Source organism: Callithrix jacchus, chromosome 18 (assembly GCF_049354715.1).
Source record: "Callithrix jacchus isolate 240 chromosome 18, calJac240_pri, whole genome shotgun sequence".
Lineage (NCBI taxonomy): Eukaryota > Metazoa > Chordata > Mammalia > Primates > Cebidae > Callithrix > Callithrix jacchus.
Window position 1 is genome coordinate 25,272,960 of NC_133519.1, and position 22,568 is coordinate 25,295,527.

A 22,568-nucleotide genomic window follows, 5' to 3' on the forward strand; every position below is an offset into this window, starting at 1 on the left:
GCCCACCCTGGGCAAAACTGGAGAGTGGAAGAAGTTTATGTTTAGTCCCTCTTTGGGGCCCTAGCATCCCTCCAAATAGCTATGGGTAAGGACTTAGAGTCCCTCTGGTGACATTCTCTGTGGCTATAGCATTAGGCTTTTCCCGCAGGACACCCTGGATCAGCTCTCACAGCGAATGAATTCAGGGACCTCGCGATTTGCTCCCTAGTGGTCCTCCCTGTTCTTATCTCTCCATCCCCTCCCCAGATGAGTTAAGATTCACTAAGCTCTTATGTTGTGCCAGGCATTTTCTTTGCACTAATTCCTTTAATTGTTACATACTTACCCTATGAAGAAGCAAAGTAATCTTCACTTACGAAAGAGGAAAACCAAGGCACAGGGAGGTGAAGTAACCTGTCTAAGATGGTACAGCTAGGGTGTGGCTGAGTTGGACTCAGAATCCAGGCAGTCAGGCTGCAAAGCCACTCCCCACTGCCCCCCCCACCCCGCCGCCTTTTATTTTTTGAGATGGAGTCTCGCTCTGTCCCCAGGCTGGAGTGCAGTGTTGCCACCTTGACTCACTACAACTTCCACCTCCCGGGTTCAAACGATTCTCCTGCTCAGCCCCCAGGAATAACCTGGTGATTGTGAACACCATGGCAAGATGTTGACAAAAGAGATTTTGGGTCACATGAGATTTTGTGCCCCCCACCACCTACCCGGACCAGATCACATTCGCTCTGTCCTCATCCTCACTGTTGGAATGAATATCCAGTGTACGGATGCTGGTTTGATTTCTGGCTCAGTTGTGCTCGCCTGCTCTGCTGTGCCTTTTGGTCTCAGTGCTCCTGGAGTGTTACATGGCTCCCGTCTTTTGTGTGAATTTGCTCCAACTAGGGGTGCCCTTCGCAGATGCACAACAGACTTTATGGGCATGGGGGTCAGCTCTCTGTGTGTTTAAGAGGAGGGCCCAGTGCCCTTCAAGGTAGCCTGCCTTGCTGAGTTACCCTTCAACAAGAAGGCAGGCAGCACCCTCTTTACACAGCCTCCGCCTCCTACGGCCTCCGCTCCTGCCGAGTTCTGTTTTGTTCCTTTCTCAGCCTCAAGGAGGGAGAGGAAGAGGAGGCGAAACACTCGCTCTGGGAGCCCAGAGTCTTTTTCTTCTCCTGAAGCCACCACAGGGATCAGCCCAGGATGGAAACTCTCCCATGAAAGGCTGTAGCTGGTGTTTGGCTATCCACTAGGATTTAACTCCCGCGGCCCCCACTCCTCAATCTCTTTTATTGTTATTCCCTGGTTTTAGTCAAGAGTTTTTGAAATTTGCAACAACGGAGGCAATCCAGAGGACGGAAATCTTCGAGTACTGTCAGATGTTGGGCCGCCCCAAATCCTTCATCCCTTCTCTCCAGGTAACTGAGCCCAGATGAGGCCACCGTCACTGTGTCAGGCAGCTGCAGGCAGCTGTATTTCCAGCTTTGCTTTTTGGCACTTAGTACCTGGGGCTAAGTTATCTACTGAACTTTTCCTCATTAGCCTAAGCATGGGAGGGTGTAGGATTTCTTTTTATGTCCCCTAAAGTTCTGCGTTTTCTAACATGAAGGCACACCCTTGCAGAGTCCTCTCTGCTGGAGGCTCCTGCCTCACTGCCTACATTTGGACGTCCTGCCTGCCGCCCTGGCCCACACCTCACTCCCGTTGTCAGCTCTCTTGCCCCGTCTCTCCAGACAGCAATCCCTTCTTCTTCTCAGCCTCTGCAGCTGTCCTGCCGGAGGCAGTGGAAGTGCAGGCCCAGCCCAGTGGCTGCTTACCCTCCCTCTGCTTCTCACTCCTTCTTGGCCTCTTTTGAACTCCTCTGTCTTCTACCTCTGGACATCCCTCTGTGCTCAGCCCTGGCCCTCACCCTTCTTCACCCCTCCCAGGGCTTCAGCTGTGAGGGTGGTGTCCACACTGCAGCTTCCACCCTCTCTTCTCAGCGTCTCTACATGATGCCATTGTCACCTTACATTCTTAAAGACCAGTGCTGACATCGTGTCCTCCTCCGTCTAAATCCTCTGTGAGTTCTGACATCCGGCACCATCTCTTCCTCCATGCAGGCTCCCCGGGCCACACTCACGAGTGTGACTGACATGGTAGCCCTCAGTGGTCTCAGCTATGAAAGGGGATAAGAGTGGTGCCTTGTAATGGAGCTGGCATGAAATTGAGTTAGTTTCTCTAATGCATGAGAACAGCGCCTGGCACATGGCAACTGCTCTCAGCATTGAGGTCATGGCGGGCACAGTGTGGCTCCCATGGCTGAATCCAGGGCCCCCTACTGACGCTGAGCTCAGGCTACCTTGCGTTTTCTTGCCTTTCATGCACAGGTACCTTATCTTCCTGCCTTAATTATCTTCTTTAGGCAGAGACCTTTTCCAGCAATTCCTTGTTTCTCCTTCCGTGCTTGGCATTGAGGGTGCACGCAGCGGCAGCAACAACAATAATGACAACAACAGGCACACATGACACAAAGCCTTGAAAGGGAATTCCTGTGTCATAGAGAAATGGGCCACTTAGCATCTTCTCTTCTTATTATTTTTACTGTAAGTTCCAGGAGACATGTGCAGAATGTGCAGGTTTGTTACACAGGGATACGTGTGCCGTGGGTGTTTGCTGCACCTATTCATGTCATCTAGGTTTTAAACCCACATGCATTAGGCATTTGTCCTATAGCATCTTCTCTTCTTTAAGGGCTTTGCCAAAGACCCACCTTTTCCAGCAAAAGCTTGCTCAGTGAGCTCCTCTGTGTAGGTCCCTGACCGGCTGTTTGATCTCTTTTCCTTTCCCTTCTCTGTTTGTCCCAGTGCTTGGCTATTTTGGTGCTGCTACGGGCTGATAGTAACGAGATTAACTAGTTTTACTGAATGTGCTCTACGTGCCCGGCATTGTGGCATTTACACTGCTTGTGTATTATTTCGAATCCTGAGGTCGGCCTGATTAACCCTCTTTTACCAAAGAGAAAACAGAGTCCCAGAGGTGTTATGCGCTATCAAGTCACATCTCTTGCATGCTGTTTGTTCTCTGTACTTTACCTGAATTATCTCACTGAATCTTCATAACAACCAAGGGCATAGGTAGTGTTAGTATTCCCATGTCGTAGATAGGAAACTGAGGCACAGAGAGATGAGGTAACTGGCCCAATGTTTCCCACTTGGCATGGAGCTTGGATTTGAACTTGGGTCTGTCTGATACCAAAGCCCTCACACTTGATCCTGCGCTGCCACTCGTGCTTCCACAAGAGCTTACTTTTCTCAGTACTCTCCATTAGCTTTATGCCCTTTGCATTAGCGTCTATTTTTGCTGCTGCTTCTTTTTTTTTCTTTTTTTTTTTGAGATGGAGTGTCACCTGTCACCCAGGCTGGAGTGCAGTGGTGCAATCTTGGCTCACTGCAACCTCTGCCTCCCGGGTTCAAGTGATTCTCCTACCTCAGCCTCCCGAGTAGCTGGGATTACAGGCATGCACCAACATGCCCAGTTAATTTTTATATTTTTAGTAGAGACAGGGTTTCATCATGTTGGCTGGGCTGGTCTTGAACTCCTGACCTTAAGTGATCCACCCTCCTTGGCCTCCCAAGTGCTGGGACTACAGGTGTGAGCCACGGTAGCAGCCTGTTTTTGCTGCTTTTAATGTCCCTCTCGTGCCTGGTCCTGTGCCTGTATATCAGGCTTTCTGGAGATGTGGGCTACCCAGTAAACAAGAACTCCAGTGCACTTTACATGGTGACCAGGACCTAGGAAGTTTGAGCAGATGGGACTCCTGTCCTTTTCTCTGTAACGCCAGAACTGCAGGCTAGCTTTGGAGTTGTGCCCATGCACAGATAAAATGCTCCAAATGGCACAAGCCTTTTGATATGTGGATGCCAGAATTAGCGTAAGCTGGCAGTCAGCTGACTTCCAAGAAGTCTTATCTACATTTCCCTCTCTTTCCCTCCCTGCCTGGGTGGACTAGTTGCTGACTCTTTTCTCTTCACAGGTGTATAAGCTCCTTTATGCTTCCCGTCTGGCAGATTATGGCCTCGTGTCCCAGGCCTTGCATTACTGTGAAGCCATTGGTGCAGCTGTCTTGAGCCAGGGAGAGAGCAGCCACCCTGTGCTATTAGTGGAACTCATCAAGGTGAACCTCTCAAAGGGTTCTGTGCAGTTGTTTTATCTTCACTATTCAGACAAAGCCATTGTAGAGCAGCTTAGACTCTACATTTCATCTTCTTTGAACATGCCGTAAAATCGGAGCCCGCAGCTGGCTTTGACCATGTATGCATGCCCAGATGCGATAAGCAGAGGCCACACAAAGAAGGAGGCTCTCTGGGCGGGTGGTGGTGGGATTGCAGACTGGAAGCCATGTGTGTGCTACTCGAGAAATTCATTCTTGCATCTGCTTTTCTGGTACAGTAAAACTACATGCTATGGTGAACCATTCTAATTATAAAAGCTGGGCTTAGAAAATATATTTTAGTGATTAAAAGAGGAAATGATCCTTATTAAAATGCTTTTAAATGCATGGAATATTTTATCACATGTGAGATACATTTAAAATAGAAAACAGAAACATATCAATCTGTAGTTCCCAGGGAAGAAAACAACAATCAGACAAACAGTTGTTTCAATTAGTTGAAGAAAAACCCACTAGCTAAAGAGTGAAAAAGCAGTCTACCCTTACATTTTTGTTTTGCTTTAGATGAGGCCCAAGTGCTGGATTCTTTAACCTATAAAATTTGTGGTGGTGAGCCTTCCCATACCCTGAAATTTCTGCCAACAGGTTGATGGTTGCAAGCAGCTCAGGGATCCAGAATGGATGATTAGAAAAGTTTGGGTAACTCAAACTTATTTATGGAATAAATCATTAAAATATAAAGTAACATTAGCATCACCTGGGAGCTGGTTAAAAATGCAGACTCTTAGGCCCTACCCAGATGTCTGGAATCAGAATTAGCATTTTAACAAGTTTACAATTAGAATCTTAACAAAATTCCCACGTATACAATTTGAGAAACACTGTTACAGAGCAGACAGCTTTGCAGAGAAATGAAGCTGAGTTACTGTTTCTCCTCATATTTTATTTAGAATCTAACACCAGGATGGGGTAATTAACCATTTATTTTGCAATTTTGGGAGGTTATCTGCTGAGTTTGCTATTTTTTAATTATTTTTTAGAATGTAATTTACAAGTAAGTTAAGGCTCTATGTCTCCTTTTCCTTTGTTCTCTCTTTCCCATTGTCTTTCCATTTCTCTTCCCTCTCTTTCCTCTCCTCTGTCTTACTTTCTGCCCCAACCCATCTGGAAACCTGGCACAGCTAGCAGAGAGACTGAAGCTGTCAGATCCGCTGGTTTTAGAAAGACGCAGTGGAAACAGGGACCTGGAGCCGGACTGGCTAGTGCGACTTCGGAGGCAGCTGCAGGTGAGTGGGGTAGGAGCCCGGGCACTGGAGGGTGGGGTGCAGTCGGCCTTTGTTTCCCTCTTCTCTCCCCTAGACATGGAACAGGTAGGCGCTGACATTAGCAAGTTCCTGTTCCCCATGTTTCGCCATGGTCTCTCCCATCACCCATGAGGCACAGTAGGTGTCTGGGGAGGGTGTGAGACTCTAAGCTTCCCTGCCACTGCTTGTCCCCTGTATGAAGGCATTTTCCTATGTTCACATGTCACTCTTCCCAGTCACTCTTGCCACGCCTCCCTAGGACCCCAGAGAATATGTTTCATGACCATCAAAGCTTCCCCATCTCTGCTAGGAACAATGGATCACAGTGGACCAGTGTCACTTTCATGTAATATGGGGCAATTGCTTAAAAGACTTCTGGGCCTTTTCTTTTTGTTCTGACAATTGCAAAAGCTGCTGGTTGTAATTGGAACAGTAATTGGAACAGGGCCTCCTCCATTTTCTTTTTCCCATTCTGCTTTGAAGAAAAGACAGGGTGGATTTTTTAAAGCACACACAGCCTCTACCCTTTCTATCTGTGGTAGGTGCTGAGGCCTGCAGATTAATTCTTTTCATGTGCTCGTTCCTTCAGGGGAGGGTGGATGACTCTGGTCAACAGCCATCTCTGCCTGCTCTGAGCAGGGTTGTCAGCCCCGTCCCCATGACTCCCCAGGCTCCTAAGCATACAAGCGTTTCCCCTACCTTGTAATCCCACTGGAAGTTTCTTTTTGGCTTAAGTTTTGAACCCCTTTGTTTCCCTGTTCTTGTTTTTCCTTTGTGATGCTTAAAAAGATTTTACTTTATTTTAAACAGCAAAAGGTAGCAGGAGACATCGGGGATCCTCATCCTGCTCACTCAGATATTTCGGGAGCCAGAGGAACAACAGGTACCCAGAATGATGAACTGAGCATATCCATAGCTGACACTCAGGATCTGATTCTACGAGACAAAGTAGTTCATGAAAACACTCGCCCTTCCCTTCCCAGCGTGCCTGCCTTGCCTGTGTAAATCTGCCCCTTTGTCCAGGCACCTCCTCCCCGCAGCTCCCAGCAGCCTCACATCCCCGACACGTCTAAGTTCCCTCAGTCTAACAGCTGCTGCTTCACGATTCAGGTTTTTAAATACCTGAGTGTTTTTGTGTTGCAGTGTATTGTTAGCTAATTCTCTCTCCTATGTCAGTATCTCTCCAGCTGGATACATTTTCAAGTCCAGAGATTGTGGTTCATCTGTATCTCATGTTAGTGTTGGGGATGTCAGAAGTCCTTCAGAGTCTTGAGCTAGCGATTGCCATATGACTGTGGAATAAGTATGTTTCAGTGCTTCACGGCATCTCTACTCTTCCCTCGGGATGCTTCCCAATGGTGGGTTGGCAGGCACTATATCCCCAGTTACCTTGGTACCCTTTTCCCATGGCAGGATCAGGAAAGGGCCCCCCCTCTCTTCCCAGACCAGTTCTCTTCCTCAGGCATGAACAGAGGGAAGGGAGGGCAGGGCTGGCCTTGGCTTCTGTTTCTCACTGTGCAGCAGGATCTGTAAAGGTGGGGGGTGGAGGAGAGCCAGGCTGGGTGCCTGTGGTTGGTGCTTCCCCCAGCCCTGCCTCCTGGTGCCTTATGGAGCAGGTGAGTCAGCTGCCCATGCCAGTCCTATGACCAGTCGTGTTATAGGTCCACACCTTAGTTTCTTATCAGTAAGATCTCTTCCAGGGCAAATATACTTTGATTCTTTAAGAGCAATTTCTGTGGTACGATTTGGGTTTTTAACTGGAAGCTTTCCAAGTTTTAAATACTCAGGTCCATTAGGAAGTCCAGAAATAATTGATCAAAAAATAAAAAGGTGTGGAGTTAAGATAGGATGGTAATTTCAGCCCCTCCCTGTCCCCAGCCCACTGGCTAAAGGCTCAGAGATCATACAAGGCAGTGTTAAGTTAAAAGAAATGTCATACAATGTACACAGTTGGAAAGGAGACAATTTTTCACAAAGGGTTCCAGCCTGCAAGGTGGTCATCCCAAAGGCTGGGAAGTATAGCCAGGCACTTTGAGGGAGGAGAGGTAAGGCAAGAATTTAAGTTGAATGGGTTGACTGAACATACATATTTAATAGGTTATAGGAGGAGCTGTTACTATTCACGAAGGCGGTCCTCACACATGCATCATGAACTAGCATGCATGTAACGTATGACCCGTGCTCACCTTGGGGTGGAGACTTACCCTTTAAGCATATTACAGTTAGACCCTATGCATCTAAAGGTCTTTTTGAGACACAGAGGCACTCAAGTGCAGAGACTCTGTAAACTAGCCAGACCCTAGTTCATGGTTGGTGGTCTTCTCATCTGGAGCAAGTTACTGAAATCAGTCTTGTCCAATCAAAGCTGTGGTCATGGCTGGTGGAACAGAGGCTCATTTAGTCAGCATTTGTGAGCTGAATGAGTTGTAATTGTTTGAACATTGCTCATTTCAAGGCCAGTGCTTGTTTAGCTGCTAGAGAAAAAGAAAAACCTTGCTGTGGTTAGAACACAGTTTATTCTTAAGGTGGAGGGGTGTGGTGCTTAACCCTTGCCTGGCAGGGCTTTAGGTTCTGTGTTTCATTTGGTATCTTATGGCCACCAAGAGTCTTTTCTGTTAGTCTTAAGATCTCTGTTTTAGCATTAATGCCGGTCACTTGTGTCTAAACTGGGTACAAAGAGGGGTGTCTCACCTCCCATCCTGTCATGGCTGGGAACTCAGTTTTTAAGGTTTTCTGGATTCCCCTTGGTCAAAAGGGGTCTGTTCAGTCGATGGAGGGGCTTGGGATTTTATTTTTAGTCTACACTAGTGAAGGAAATAATTCTGTAAACAGCAATGAGGGTGTTACAATCACTCTGTGTTACTTGTCATCACATTGCTGGAAGTCACATTAGACAGCTGTCCTTGTGACTGTTTTCCAAAGAAGACATGAGCAGGAATACTTCTGGTGTGATCAGTCTGCAAATGCCACATTTCAGGTCCCACTTCTTTACCTTTGCTCTATGTCCTTAGAAAACACTTTCTACCAGGACTTTTCTGGACGTCAAGGCTCCTCGGAAGCCCCTGGGTACCACTCAGCCCTGTGGCTGACACCTGAGCAGACCTGCCTGCCCCAGACCAGCTCACAGCAGCTCTTTCCCCTCCAGCTGGGTTCCTACCCAGCAGGAGGGGGTACGGGGCAGACAGGGGCATCGACACCTCTTTACTCAGTTCTTGAGACCCACCTACCGGGCACTGGCAGCAACGTGGCAGCGACAGGGTCTCCTGGAGGAATGGTCTGGGAAGAAACTCTGCAGACACACCTGGGCCCTGGTAAGACCTGGCAGCTAGTGGGGCCACATTGAGTGTAGGGTCTGGGTGCAGAGGAAGCAGGAAAGGGAGGTGCTGAGACCAGTCAGAGGAGGTAGGATTGCAGCTGGCGAAGGCAAAGATGCAGGCGTTGTGACTGTTACGGAGGGCCTGCTAGTTTTCAGCCACTGTGCTGCTGCTTTGCACACATCTGGAGATTGCTGTCTTCTAGCACAGTCCATCTCTCCACTGTGCACGGCAGGACAAATGGAGCCACTCCTGCCATCCAAATGATCACACAGTTTCTAGGAGAGAGATTACGGGGTGGAGAAATGTAGGCCAAGTCCTCTTTTCGCAATTATCCCATACCCAAGAGCTTACTCTCAGCGTCTCCAGCAGAAACTCATGTTTCTGTCTTGGTCCTGAGATTTTTAAGGTCCATCAGACCTTCGACGACAAGGACTGAGTGTGGGTGAGCAATGCTGAGCGATGCCAGGGAGATGCTGGAAACCACCTAGAATCTTAGACCTGTCAGGGTTAGGTCCTGTCCATGTTGGAGATTCAGATGGAGAGGAAGGTGGTGGAGGATCCCTGTGACCTAGCTTGATGTTGCTCTGATTGCCAAGATTCCCGGAGAGTAGCTTTGACAGTAGAGCATGAGTTGAACAGCATGTCCTGGGGTGGCTGGGATTGAGCTGAGCACGCGAGCATTCTTTGCACTTGCTGTGACTGGCTTGGGGTTATGGGCTCCGAGTTTCCACTGCAGTTAAGAAAGCTGATTGTATCCCCGTTACCCTTCTTCAGGATAGATGGGAAAAGCACAACTTCCAATTGCTATTTTCATTTCTGTTTGTGACGCAGGAGAGAACACGGTGTCTCAAGAAACCTTCCAGCCTCCTGATGGCCAAGAGGTCATTTCCAAACCACAGGTGAGAGCACACAGCATAAAAGATGCGGCTGCCCACCTGAATGCTTCTGACTTTTACCGGTTGCCTGGTTTGTCGGCCACATGCAAGCTCCTCCTCAGTGCTGCAGCAGCTCTCTCTTCCACATGGTGCCTTGCTTCTTCCTATACCAACTCCTGGGAGCTGGGCGGGAGGCTGTGTTTCTGTGTACACTCAACCCCACCAACCTGTGTCCATGGGGAGAGAGGGAGCAGCTGAGATGGTTCGTTTTGGCCTCTCTGATCTCTGTTCTCTGACATCTACTTCTCAAAGCTGCACAAAAGGTTTGCCATACCTTGCCCTGCCATGGAAGACTGTTGACACTTCCTTAATTTTTACCTGGCTTTATTTTAAAGAAAGATCTGTGCTAGCTGTGACAGTACCTGCCTCTGTCTTTTCTCCTCAGCTAGGCTGTGAGGTCTTGGAGGTGACCGTGTCTGATGAATCATTCTATCTAGCTCTGATTGGACATACCCCTGCCCTCAGCAATGGGCAGCGTTGGTCCCAAACCTAAGATCTTCTTCAGCTTCTCTGGTTGGAGGGTGACATCCTATGATTTTTCTTTTTTGGAGACAGAGTCTTGCTCTGTCGCCCAGACTATAGTGGAATGGCACAATCTTGGCTCACTGCAACCTCTGCTTCCCAGGTTCAAGTGATTCTCATGCCACAGCCTCCTGAGTAGCTGGCATTATAGGCGTGTGCCACCATACCTGGATAATTTTTATATATTTAGTAGAGATGGCGTTTCACCATGTTAGTCAGGCTGGTTTCAAACTCCTGACCTTGTGATCCACCTGCCTTGGCCTCCCAAAGTGCTGGGATTACAGACGGGAGCCATAGCGCATGGCCAGTGTTAGTAAGTAGATAAACAGGTACAGATCTTAATGAACTTTTAATACTTTTCTGTTTTTTTTTTTCCCTGACTGAAAAGTAGTACATTATTGTTATAGAAAAATCTAAAGGTAAAGTATCATATAAAGAATCAAACATCACTCAATCCAGCAGACAAAATATTTTGGTTATTTTCTTACACTATTTTTTCTATATATGCATATGTATACACAAGTATATGTATATCTGTATATACATTGCACATACATACATGTTTTTAAATAGCTAAGAACATATGTATACAAAACTTTATTTCCTGTTACTTAACACTATATAATAAGATTCTTCTATGTCATTTAATATTGTCATGACAAAATTCTTTGTATGAAAGTGCCACTATTCATTCATCTGTTCATCTGCAAATATTCACTGAGTTCCTGCAATGTGCCAGGCCCTGTCACAGGGACTGGGGAGGCATCAGCATGTCAGACCAAGCCTAGCCTCAGGCGCTTAAGTCTGGCGGAAGTGACTAAAATAGAACTATACACGCAAGGCGTCTCACTTAGAGGGGTGGCCAAGGAAGGTGTCTCTGAGGAGGCCTTCAAGTGGAGGTCAGGACGGAGCATGGAAATGAGCCAGGTGAATATCCTGGGGACAGGTGTTCCATGCAGACATACAGCAGGTGTGAAGGCCCTGAAGTGGCTCCCTTGGCATAGTTAAGGGAGGAGGGCAAGGGTGTCACTGTGCTCTGGGCGTGGGGAGCAGTAGGGAGGAGGGCAGCGGAGGCAAACTGACGGCGCCTCCACTACCACGGTAAGGAGCTTGCCTTCTGGGTGATCATTCTCATGTTGTTGTTCATTATTGTGAGTGTTGCATCTTTCCTCTCCCCCCCTCTGTTCCTCCTTCCTTTTCTCACTCATATGTAACACACAGTGCTGGGTGTCCTAGCAGATAAGCCCTCATCTATTCTCGAATCATTCACTTAGGAGAAATTCCTAGAAGGAAAGCCAGACAGCCTATGTTTAACCTTTGATGTGCCATTTCCTAGCTGTGTGACCTTAGATGGGTTGCTTAACCTTTCTGGGCCTTAGTTTTCTCAGAGATAAAATGAGATAATAATAGCGCCTAGCTCATAGGGCTATTGTAAGCATTAAATGCATCACTACATATAAAGCCCTTAGAACAGTGCCTGGCACAAAATCAACACTATACTCATTTCAGTAAAAAATAAAGTTTTTTCTATATTTTGCCAAAGTATTTCCTAAGGTTTATATCAATTATGCTATATTGAGAGTGTCAAATGTAAATATTACAGAAAAAGGCAATATGTTGTATGACTCCACCTACATGAGATACATAGAATAGGCAAACTCAGGGACAGAAAGTGGAAGGGCAGCGACCAGGGCCTGGGGAAGGGGGAGTGGGGTTATGTAATGGGGGTGATGAAAATGTTCTGGAGATGGCTAGTGGTGATGGTCATACGACACTGTGCATACATTGAAAGATGGTTAAAATGGCAAACTTTGTGTGTATATACTTTACCACAATCAAAAAGTTAATGTGAAGGGATGTGGGTGTGTTTTACCCCCCTCTGGTGCATGTGTTCCCAGTTGATCTTGAGCAAGTCTGTTAGGAACTGAGCTGTAAGATGAGTTAGGTTTGGTGGTTGCTACGTTCTCTGCTTTTTTGGGCTTGTGGGCCTCTGTGGGGGTGTTTTCTGGCCTGCTTCATCTCCGGCAGTAGCAGTTCATACCCCCTGCCCTAGGCCTCGGCATAGCTCTGAAAACTGTGCTTCTGGAGAGGTGGCACAACAGGCAAAGGTCTGTAAGATTAGGGATACGTGGGCTTGAGCTCTGACCTTAACCTGCAGCCTTCAGCAAGTCATTTTTCATGGCTGAGCCTAACCTCCTCTTCAGTAAAATATGCCCAAGACACAATCCCACTGCCTTAGTCACAGGTCAGGTGAGGGAGTACATGCAAATGTGTTTGGTGACCTGTCAAGTGCCATGCAAGTGTGAGTCCTTTTCTTTAATTCCAGACACCAGTGGTTGCCAGAGCACGAAATATTTCTGAGAGTTCCACCAATTCTGTCAAGGAGCGTGAGGAGGAGTCCTCTGACGAGGCTGAAAAAGACTCTCCCCAGAATACTGTCCAGAGAGGCACGCTCAGAGATGGGAAGGAGTGCACAAAGGTGGAGAGACTTGTTCTTCTCTTCCCACCCTTCTTCCCCTGCCATTCCCTTCCTTGAGGGTGGTACAGGCTTGGAAGCCTGGGCGTTGACTGTCTCACTGGGGCAGACTGACCTCACAGTCAGGGGGAGAAGCAAACCTACAGGTCATAAAGTATCCTCTTCCCCTTCCAGAGCTCAGGGTTTGGCTGGTTCAGCTGGTTTCGGTCGAAGCCCACTAAGAACGCATCCCCCTCTGGAGACGAGGACTCATTGGACAGTCCTGACTCTGGGGTAAGCTCTGTGGCGGGGAGGATGCCCCTCTCTGTTGGCCTTTCAGAGGGAGTTGCCTCAGCACCTACGGGCTCTCCATGCTGGCATCTGACTTTGTGATGGGGGATGGTGAGAAATAAATTGGTCCTATGAGGGCAAAGGCAGATTATAAAGGGCTTTAAAAAGTTAGGATGAAGAAATGTGACTTTAGACGGTCAGTAGTAGGGAGCTAGAGTGGATTACTGAGCAGAAGAGTGGGATGAGGAGGGGGTTTTGGGGAGTAGTTTGCGGCGAGGCCTCCATAGTGAGTGTGGGAACACAAGTGGGTGGGCATGAATCTGTTAACTGCCAATGTCACCAATGCTGCCTTTCTTTCTCCACGAAGCAGGAGACCCCCAGAGCATCTTCTCCCCATGAGGCTGGCCTGGGTCTCTCACTGACACCTTCCCCCGAGTCCCCACCTCTGCCGGTTGTTAGCGCCTTCTCCAGGGACACAGGTACCACCACCCTCATGTCCTCTGGGCCATGGGTGGTCCCCTCAGTGCTCCTAATGGTGGGGTGCCTTCTGGGAGTAGGGACGCCAGTCCCGAGCAGATGAAACAGCTCTGACTCATTGCTTTCCAGGAGAGGGTGAAGGCCGAGGATCTGTATCCGGTGGGGGAGCAGCCACGGGAGCTGGGGTTGGAGGCTTGTCCGGGCCTGAGGTGAGCAGCCCCCGGGCTGGAGCCTCGGACCCCAGCAGACGCCTGTGTGTGAGGCCTGAACTTTCAATGTGGGCTGGAGGTGTGCCCTGGGCAGCGCTGACTCCTGGGGAACACGAAGAATGCTTCTTTGCTGTGTAGTTTGCTCGGGCTGTCATAAAAAAATGGAGGCTCAGACCACAGGAACCTGATCTCCCCAGTTCTGCAGGTTGAAAGTTGAGGTCCGGGTGTTAGCAGGGTCGTGTCTTTTGAGGCCTCTTTCATTGGCTTGTACCCGGCCATCTTCTTTCTACATCTTCACGTGGCCTTTCCTCTGAGTGTGTCTGTGTGCTGATTTCTTCCTCTTATAGGGACATGTGTCACACTGGATTGGGCTGTCCATATGACCTCTGTTTATGTTAATTGCCTCTTTAAAGACCCCATCTCCAAAGATTGTATTTTCATGTTTCTCCAAACATGTATTTTCTGAGGTCCTGGGGGCTAGGCCTTCAACATGTGATTTGTTTTCTGGAAACACAGTTCAGCCTGTAACAGCTTCCTCAGGTGAAGCCTGGGGAATTGCCTTTTTCCTGTCCCAGAAGGAGCTGGAGTTCACTGGGGACCTTGGCCAGGGCTGTGATAAATTCTTGATGGGTTGTCCATATCAGTATGGATTTCATATCTATAGAACACTCTTGTAGAATTTTAGGTCCCTTGAAGGCTAGGTTACCTTTTATGATGGCATTAGGATGATTCGTTGAGGCTTTTTCTTCTTATCCACATTGCCGCTCTGGACCCAGGGCTTGCTTGTGTCCACTTGAACCATCTTTGCCTGCTTGAGAGCCCCTGAGTTCTGTTAAGAAGCCCTTCTGATATGCTTCTGTTTTAAATCATTCCAGTAGCCTTTGGGGTACAAGGTTTTTGGTTACATGGATGAATTATATAGTGGTGAATGCTGACATTTTAGTGCACCCATCACCCCAGTAGTGTTGGCATGGATGTGGGTTGTGCCTAATGTTTAGTATTTCATCCCCGACCCTTCTCCCACCCTTCCCCTTCTGAATCCCTGAAGTCCATTCTGTCACTCTGTAAGCCTTTGCAATCCCACCATTGGGTATTGGCCCAAAGGAAAAAAAGTCATTATATGGGCCAGGCACAGCGGCTCATGCCTGTAATTCCAGCACTTTGGGAGGTCAAGGCAGGTGGATCACACAAGTTGAGGAGTTTGAGACCAACCTGGCCAACAGAGTGAAACCCATGAGTGTCCTCACAGCTTAGCTCCCACTCGTGAGAACATATGGTTTTTGGTTTTCCACTCCTGTGTACCTCACTTAGAATAATGGCCTCCAGTTCCATCCAAGTTGCTGAAAAGACATTGTTTTGTTCATTTTAATGGCTGAGTACTATTCCATGGCATATATGTACCACATTTTTTTAATGCACTCATCAGTCGATGGGCACTTAGGTTGGTTCCACATTTTGCCGTTGTGAATTGTGCTGCTATAAACATACCTGTGCAAGTGTAAGTGTCTTTTTCATATAATGACTTCTTTTTTTCCAGATTGAGTCTTGCACTGTTGTGCAGGCTGGAGTGTAGTGGCGCCATCTCTGCTCACTGCAACGTCCGCCTCCTGGGTTCAGGCGGTTCTCTTGCCTCTCAGTCTCCCAAGAAGCTGGGATTGCAGGCACCCACCACCATGCCCAGCTAATTTTTTTGTATTTTTAGTAGTGATGGGGTTTCACTATGTTGGCCAGGTTAGTCTCAAATTCCTGACCTTGTGTGATCTGCCTGCCTCGGCCTCCCAAAGTGCTGGGATTACAGGCATGAGCCACTGTGGCTGGCCCATATAATGACTTTTTTTTCTTCTGGCCAATACCCAGTAGTGGGATTGCTGGATTGAATGGTAGTTCTACTTTTAGTTCTTTAAGGAATCTCCATACTGTTTTCCATAGAGGTTGTACTAATTTACACTCCCACCAGCAGTGTATAAGTGTTTCCTTTTCCCCACATCTGTGCTAACATCTGTTATTTTTTGACTTTTTAGTTATGGCCATTCTTGCAGAAATAAGGTGGTATCTCACTGTGGCTTTAATTTACACTTCCCTGATGCTGACCACTTTGTTTGTTTATTGGCCATTTGTATATGTTTCTTTTGAGAAATGCCTATTCACTTCCTTTGGAGAGTCAACAAGGAACTCAAAGGAAATCATCAAGAAAAAAACAAATAATCCTGATATGCTTCTTGAAGGCCTCAACATTCTGGAATCTGGGAGGCGGGCACTGATGGGATTTTCCATGATTTTCCGTCACAGAGTGCTTCCTTTGAACTCTGCTCTAACCCTGGTGTTCTGCTTCCTCCACCTGCCGTAAAAGGGGCTGTTCCTCTTTACAACCCATCTCAGGTCCCTCAGGTAAGGAAGCCCTCAGGGGGGAGGGGCTGGCCAGGAGCACAGGTTTTGGATTCAGGAGACCGAGGTTCATCATCCCAGTTTACCATTTACTATATGTGAGTTCCTGAGCAATTCTTTAACCTCTCCAAGTCTCAGTTTCTGCATCTGTAAAATAGGGTTAGTAGTAGCTAGCTCACAGATATGTATATGAAGGGCCTGGAACTCAGAAAATGGCCAATAAATGTAGTTGTTATTAATACATGTTTAACTTTTAATAGCTCTCGAGATGTGGAAGACACAGTCAGTGTTGGTATCAGTAGTGTGGGTGCACTGGCACTCTGTCCTGGGGATAAAGGGATCATTGGAAACTTTGGGAGAAGATAAGCACCCTGTTCCTCAGCAACCTGGGCAGACTTACCTCTGCTAGTGTCTCATTTGGCCTCCTCTCTTTATAAAATCAAATTTCTTTTCACCATATTTAAGTGAAGGTGTTGGGTGGAGGTAGATAATTAGAACACAGACTTGGGAAATGTTCTAGACAGAGGCTCAGGGTGCCCTAGCGCCATCCAGCCAATCAGCCCCGGGCAGAGTCACGTTCGGGGTTGTACTCAATATCATATTTGTTCTTCTTTTCCAGCTGTCCACGGCCTCTAGCCTGAATCGGCCAAATCGCCTAGCTCAGCGTCGCTATCCCACCCAGCCATGCTGAGAATGAACACACGACTCAGGCTCATCTCCCAGGAGTGCAACTTTTCTTGCTCTCCTTTTCTCAATCTCTCAGCCCCTCTCTGCCATATGTGGACCCTCAAGAGGTTTGTGCTAGCCCGATGCCTCCACCAGGCTCTTAGGAGGCAACAGGACAGGATCTCTCAAGACACAGCGCAGTCCAGTCTCTTAAGATTAGCTTCAAAACGATGGAAATTATTTGAGCAGATGCAAAGTCTGGGTCTAACAGCAGACTGCACATGAGCAGAGTGACATGGTGGTGGCACTTACAATGGTGGCTTGAGAGCCTCAGGGAAATTAGAGCCCTAACAGCTAGAGTCAAAGATGATACCACAGGGTCCTGTAGCAGAAAACAGGGTGGGGGGAGGGGCAGGGGCGCAGAACAATATTCTAGACCAACTTTGATTTCTTCTTGTCTTACTAATAGACTAATACATGGCTCTACTTAGCAAAGTTTCTATATTGAAGCTTGATTATTGCTGCCCTTTATCATTTCCTCTTCAGTGATATTTCAGCAGTTTCCCTCTTGGTCCTGGTTTTGTGCACATTTTTTTTAATGTGGCTCAGATTAATTATATTTCTCTCACTTTCTTAGCTGGTCCTATTTTTTCATATTCTGGCATGTGGCTATCAAGTTAGAGTGCTGTAGGCATCATATTGTCATGGTAACTACTGAACCTAATGATGCAGATGGATGGCACATCAGTATCATAAATGATGGAAAACGGTTCCTAAAAATTCATCCCTTTCATGAGAGGGGAAGAATGAGTGCCTGATATTGTTAATACCTCCCTTTCTACCTCAGGCCTTTGCAAATTGATGTTCAGAGGGTCACTGGAGTGAGTGGGAGGAGGGGGACATCTTGGAAATTTCCATTTCTCTTTTCAAACCCAAAATAGGAATGACTCTAGCTGTTTGTCACATTTGCTGGAAATTGCTCCTCACAAAGAACATTTTTTATACATGTAATTGTAAATACAGGTTTAGTACTTGAATGTTCTATAGTTCTGATATTGATAGTAATTAAACCCAGATAATTTTATAGCAAATGCTTGTCTCTGGCTGATTTTTACAGAGGAAGAAAGTACATTGGTGGTCTCTTCCCTGAAGTCCTTTTAATAATGGTTTTATTGTGTGATCAAGTGTGAATAGCTGGAAGGAGCCCTTTGGTAATGAGGAATCTAGGGACAGATCCTCTTAACTTCTAAGTCTATGCTAATGTTATTATTTTCCCAATTTACAAAATTTGAACAAAAAGCTCTTCGGATGCAAGTCAGTCACTTTGCTAAGCAAACTAAGTGTTGTATATTTTGTTCCAGAAAAGGTTTTTTTAAACCTCTTAAATTAGAAAATGTATGCATAAATGTTTTGTACCTGGAAGGCCCTCAGTAAGTGCTGTTATTCTTTTTTCCTTAAAAGGCTGCTGTTGCTTCAGTTTGGTATGCTGACACCCAGAGGCGGTGCTGTGGTATTAGTGTGTGAGTTCCACGGGAGCCACACTGCCTAGTCTTAGCATCGTGGCTCATCCATAGCTTACCCTGTAACTTTGGGCAAGGTTACATCACTGTCTTGCACTTCAGTTTTCTCATCTATAAAATAAAGTTGATAATAATCAAAGTACCTGCCTTATGGGGACATTGTAAAAATTAAATGAGTTAGGCCCTTAAAAAGGGCCTGGTATGTGCTAAGTACAGTTGGCCCTTGAACAAAATGGGTTTGAACTGTGCGGGTCCACTTATACTCGGACCTTATTCTGCTTCTGCCTGTCCAAAACGGCAAGACCAACCCCTCTTCTTCCTCCTTCTCAATGTGAAGACCATGAGGATGAAGACCTTTATGATGATCCACTTTCACTTAATGAATAAATATATTTTCTTTCTTGTGATTTTCTTAAGCATTTTTTCTCTAAGTTACTTTATTATAAGAATACAGCATATAATATATATAACATATACAATATGTGTTAATTGACAGCTTATGTTATCCATAAGGCTTCCAGTCAACAGTGGGCTATCAGTCATTGAGTTTTTGGGGAGTCAAAAATCATAAGTGGATTTTTGACTTTCTAGGACTCAGTGCCCCTAATGTCCACATTGTTCAAAGCTCAACTACACTTTATGATAGTATAGTGTCTTTTATTATTAATTTGCAATCTAATAAGATCTGAACTGGTTTCTTTTTGGCCTGCCAGATCTGACTACAGATTTTTCCTTCTTGATATCTGTGTATGACAGGAATGATGATGAAAAAGTACTTCTCAATATGTGTCATTGCCAAGTCAGTTTCTCTTCCTGCATCCCTTCTAATACCAACATGAGGCCATGAGGCTTAGTGCCATGGGAACAATGGCATAGGGGGGTCCTATCCACTGGTCCTTTCCTAGAAAAAAAGCACTTTAGGGGAGGAGAGTGTGGACCAAAGAGGAAGGTGCAGATGTGGCATGCCTGTGTCCTCACTTACCCTTCCTGTTAAGAGAATTCATGGAAAACCAGTGGCTACGATCGTGCTCAACAAAGCAAGCACTGAGTTTAGTTACCTCCCAGCCATAGGAGTACAGAACAATGAACATATCTTCCGAAGAGGAAGAGTCAGGGGTTTCTATGCACTAGAAAGGGAGGAGGTTCCTGGTGTTTAGGGTAATTCCTAATAGAAAGGTTTTACTCTGGCAAAGTCAGAATGTGTCTATTAATCTGTGTCTGCTTGGTTAAAACAAGACCAGTTGCTCATTGGTTAGGAATGTTAGGTCCAGTAAGGGTCTGAGGAACCGGGGTCACTCAGAGTTCTTAGTTGCTCATCCGTGTTGTTTGGGTAGCGGAGGTGGTATTGCTCAAAGTCATGGTTGTTTTACAGCTTCAACTGGTTAAGGTGTGCAGTGGTGAAACAAAGCAGGTGCAGCTGTCAGAAGAAAATATTGTTTTCCTCCTTTTATAAGGCAGAGGCTTGGAAATAGAGCAGGTTGTGACAGGTATACACTGCTAGGAAAGGGAGTGTGTTGAGCTAGTGGCCCTTTCTCCTAGCTCACCTGGTAGCCTTGGGAAGAGGGCTACAAGACTTGAGGAGAAGCCAGCCTTGGCTTGGCAACTTGTCCAATGTGTCTGGGGAGCCACAGCAGCTTGGCCTTGGGGATCTGAAGCACAACGTCGAGCTCCCTGCACCTGCTGCAGTGTAGACTCTAGCAGGGAATAATTGCATAATGACCCCAAAGGGAAGATGAGACAAGTAGGATCCCAAAAGGCAAAAGGTCGGGAGTGGGCCGGACTAGCCACCAGCAACGAATAGGGCACACCGTGAAGGCCATAGCCCTGTTTTCCATCACCATGAGCTATTTTGGGGGAGAGAGTGAACAGAATTCTCTTTCTTTCTCAAAAAAAGGAATTACCAAAAGACACTGTGTGAAAGGGAGGAGCCTGAGGTATTATTAATTGGCAAGTTTGTTTTTTCACCTGCTTCTCACCATGGTCCAAGCTTGGAGGAAGGATAGATCAGTCATAGGAAATAAGCCACAGTTTCCTTGAAAGCTGAGTAGCAGTGTGCAAATTTATAATTCTGCTATGTACATATAATTCAATATTTATATAAAAACATTGAAACTTAATGTTCTATAATTTTGAAAGTGAACAAACCATTAAATTCCATTTCAGGGTCTTTATCATATGCTACCATTTCAGCCCTCTGATCCCCACATGTGGCTGCAGAACTGTAAATGAGCCTTGAGTCCTCAGTCACCTGCATGTCCTCTCTGTTCAGCCCTTCCTCAGGCTTCAGGTTGCTCAGGATCAAAGCCTCTGCTAGCTTTGTTTTCCCTGAGAAAGCTGCATTCTTTCTGGTCTTTTTCTCTGAGCAACCAAGAAGAAGAGCAAGAGACTGAATCTACTTCTTCACTAAAATCAGAGTATTTTCTACCCAAGAGGGAATATTCGAAACCCTCTTCCACTTGAAAAGAATAATAGGTGTGTAATTTGGGTCTCCCCAATCACATGAGTTTCTCTCTCAGTTTTTCCCTCTTCTATTTGCTCTCTTAAGCTGGAAATTGCACGAGGCATGATTTGCAAGCAAAAGAATGTTAGGTACTTAACTGAGGGTGCCCCTAAATGTGGCCTCAACAAGGACTGTTTTCATTTCATTAACTGGCCATGCTTATACCAGGCATCACTCTTTCAGGTCCTTTAGAAATGGTTTCTTAATGAGATTTAAAGTTATTCTGAATGAGAATTAACCGCATATGAAAATGTTTTCATTACAATCATAGAGAAATCTGCTTCCCATGCTTTCTTCCTTTTTGTATATTCGTGTTTCCAGATAATCAAGGTCAACAGCAGTTTAACTCAGACTCAACTGACCTTTGGAAACTGCATGCTATTTCACTGTGAGATATTTTCCTGGCCCCTGCCCATCTTAGACAGATCCAGTTACCTACCCAATTTTTTAAGAATCTCAATAGAGTGGGATTCCATGGCTTCCTCTGAGGTTTCAGCCCATGGCTCCTCAAACATTAGGAAGCGATTTCTCATACTTTATACCCGTATCAATCATGTGGCTCTTTAAGACTCTTAGCTGGTCCTCAGCAGAGATGGAAAACAGCTGCTCACCACCACCTGCACCTGGGAACTCGTTCGCATTTTGGAAGGCCTTTGAATTATGCCTCAGCTGAAGAAATGAAGTCTTACAAAATGGGTTTTTCTTCAGTAGTGTTGGAGATTAAGCCAGATAAATGCTTTGGGTCTTCTGGTAGCTACAGTGGTCAGGCATTCTGGATTTCAATAATAATAGTGTAACATTTATTGAGTATTTACTTTGTGTCAGACACATGCATTCGATGCACATATACTTTCTATGCAGTATATAGTATTGTGATTTCAACATATATTAGAAATAAAAAATTGAATAGAGAGGTTAGGTAACTTGTCCAAACATACACAGCTAGTAAGGATGGACCTGGAATTAGAATCTAGATAGTCTGATCTCAGAATCTGGGCTTTTAGCCACATTGTCCCTGGATATGCATGCATTTGTTCACTTACTTATCAAATATTAATTGAATAGCATGGCAGGCATTGCTCTGTTTTCTCAACAAAAATGGTTCTGACACTTAAAATACTTAGTCTAGTGGGAGAGACAGACATGTAAACACAGAAATTTCTGCATAATGTGAGAACTGTTTTATACAATTTCTGCATAATGTGAGAACTGTTTATTACTAAATATATGTACGGATAACTTTGTGGCTTCACATCCCTTAATAATATAGGAATTTCACAGATTTATATAATTTTTTGGGAAATACATAATATATTCAAATGATATCATCCCTATAGGGTAAGATGAAGGTGAAGTTCACTGCTAGCCATGTAGGCCAAGTTTACAGTGGCATTAAATTGTGAGGGACACAGACAAAGTGTGGATGAACAAATGCCACCGTGATCACAAATGCCACCGTGATCTATGAAAGGAGGATGATCTGACTTAGACCTTCCAAACTGCCAAACTTCCTGCTTCTCCATGCTCTTGATTTGGAGGCAGGAAAGGACTGTGAATGTAGCAGTGGAACATGTTTGAAGGCAAGGGCCCAAGCTGAGGAGTGTGTATGGTTTCGTCAGTGTGCACATACGTGGGTGCCATCTGTGAGGCGCCTTTCAGAATGTCTCTCTTCACCTAATCTCCAGTCCTCGCCTCTTTAACCTCCTCTTCCTCCCAGTTAATCTTTATTCCCAAGAGAGAATTACCCAGAAGACAGCCTCTCCATGAAGCATCTTCCAAGTGGCCGATACTATGAAGACTCCGTGAAGTCCCACTTACCAGCACAGGACAGAACAGATCGTGTGTCAATACATCCAGACTTTTG

The 22,568-nt window shown here is 46.0% G+C and overlaps 1 protein-coding gene across 8 annotated transcripts in view; it reads left to right on the forward strand.

Moving 5' to 3' along the window:
• Window positions 1–17,775, forward strand: part of SEC16B (SEC16 homolog B, endoplasmic reticulum export factor) — a 39,896-nt gene extending 22,121 nt beyond the window's left edge. For 2 of the 8 annotated variants that reach the window (XM_078356247.1, XM_054247814.2), the window contains exons 15-26: window positions 1,283–1,388; window positions 3,986–4,126; window positions 5,305–5,409; window positions 6,238–6,310; window positions 8,439–8,738; window positions 9,576–9,643; window positions 12,528–12,680; window positions 12,852–12,950; window positions 13,318–13,426; window positions 13,554–13,633; window positions 15,923–16,021; window positions 16,638–17,775. In XM_078356247.1, coding sequence (XP_078212373.1) covers window positions 1,283–1,388; window positions 3,986–4,126; window positions 5,305–5,409; window positions 6,238–6,310; window positions 8,439–8,738; window positions 9,576–9,643; window positions 12,528–12,680; window positions 12,852–12,950; window positions 13,318–13,426; window positions 13,554–13,633; window positions 15,923–16,021; window positions 16,638–16,709 — 1,405 coding nt within the window. In that variant the 3' untranslated portion in view covers window positions 16,710–17,775. Of the gene's footprint in view, window positions 1–1,282; window positions 1,389–3,985; window positions 4,127–5,304; window positions 5,410–6,237; window positions 6,311–8,438; window positions 8,739–9,575; window positions 9,644–12,527; window positions 12,681–12,851; window positions 12,951–13,314; window positions 13,427–13,553; window positions 13,903–15,922; window positions 16,022–16,637 lie in introns of those variants that run through there. The other 6 variants (XM_054247813.2, XR_008477764.2, XR_008477765.2 and 3 more) reach the window with 6 other exon arrangements.
• Window positions 17,776–22,568: the final 4,793 nt, after the last annotated feature.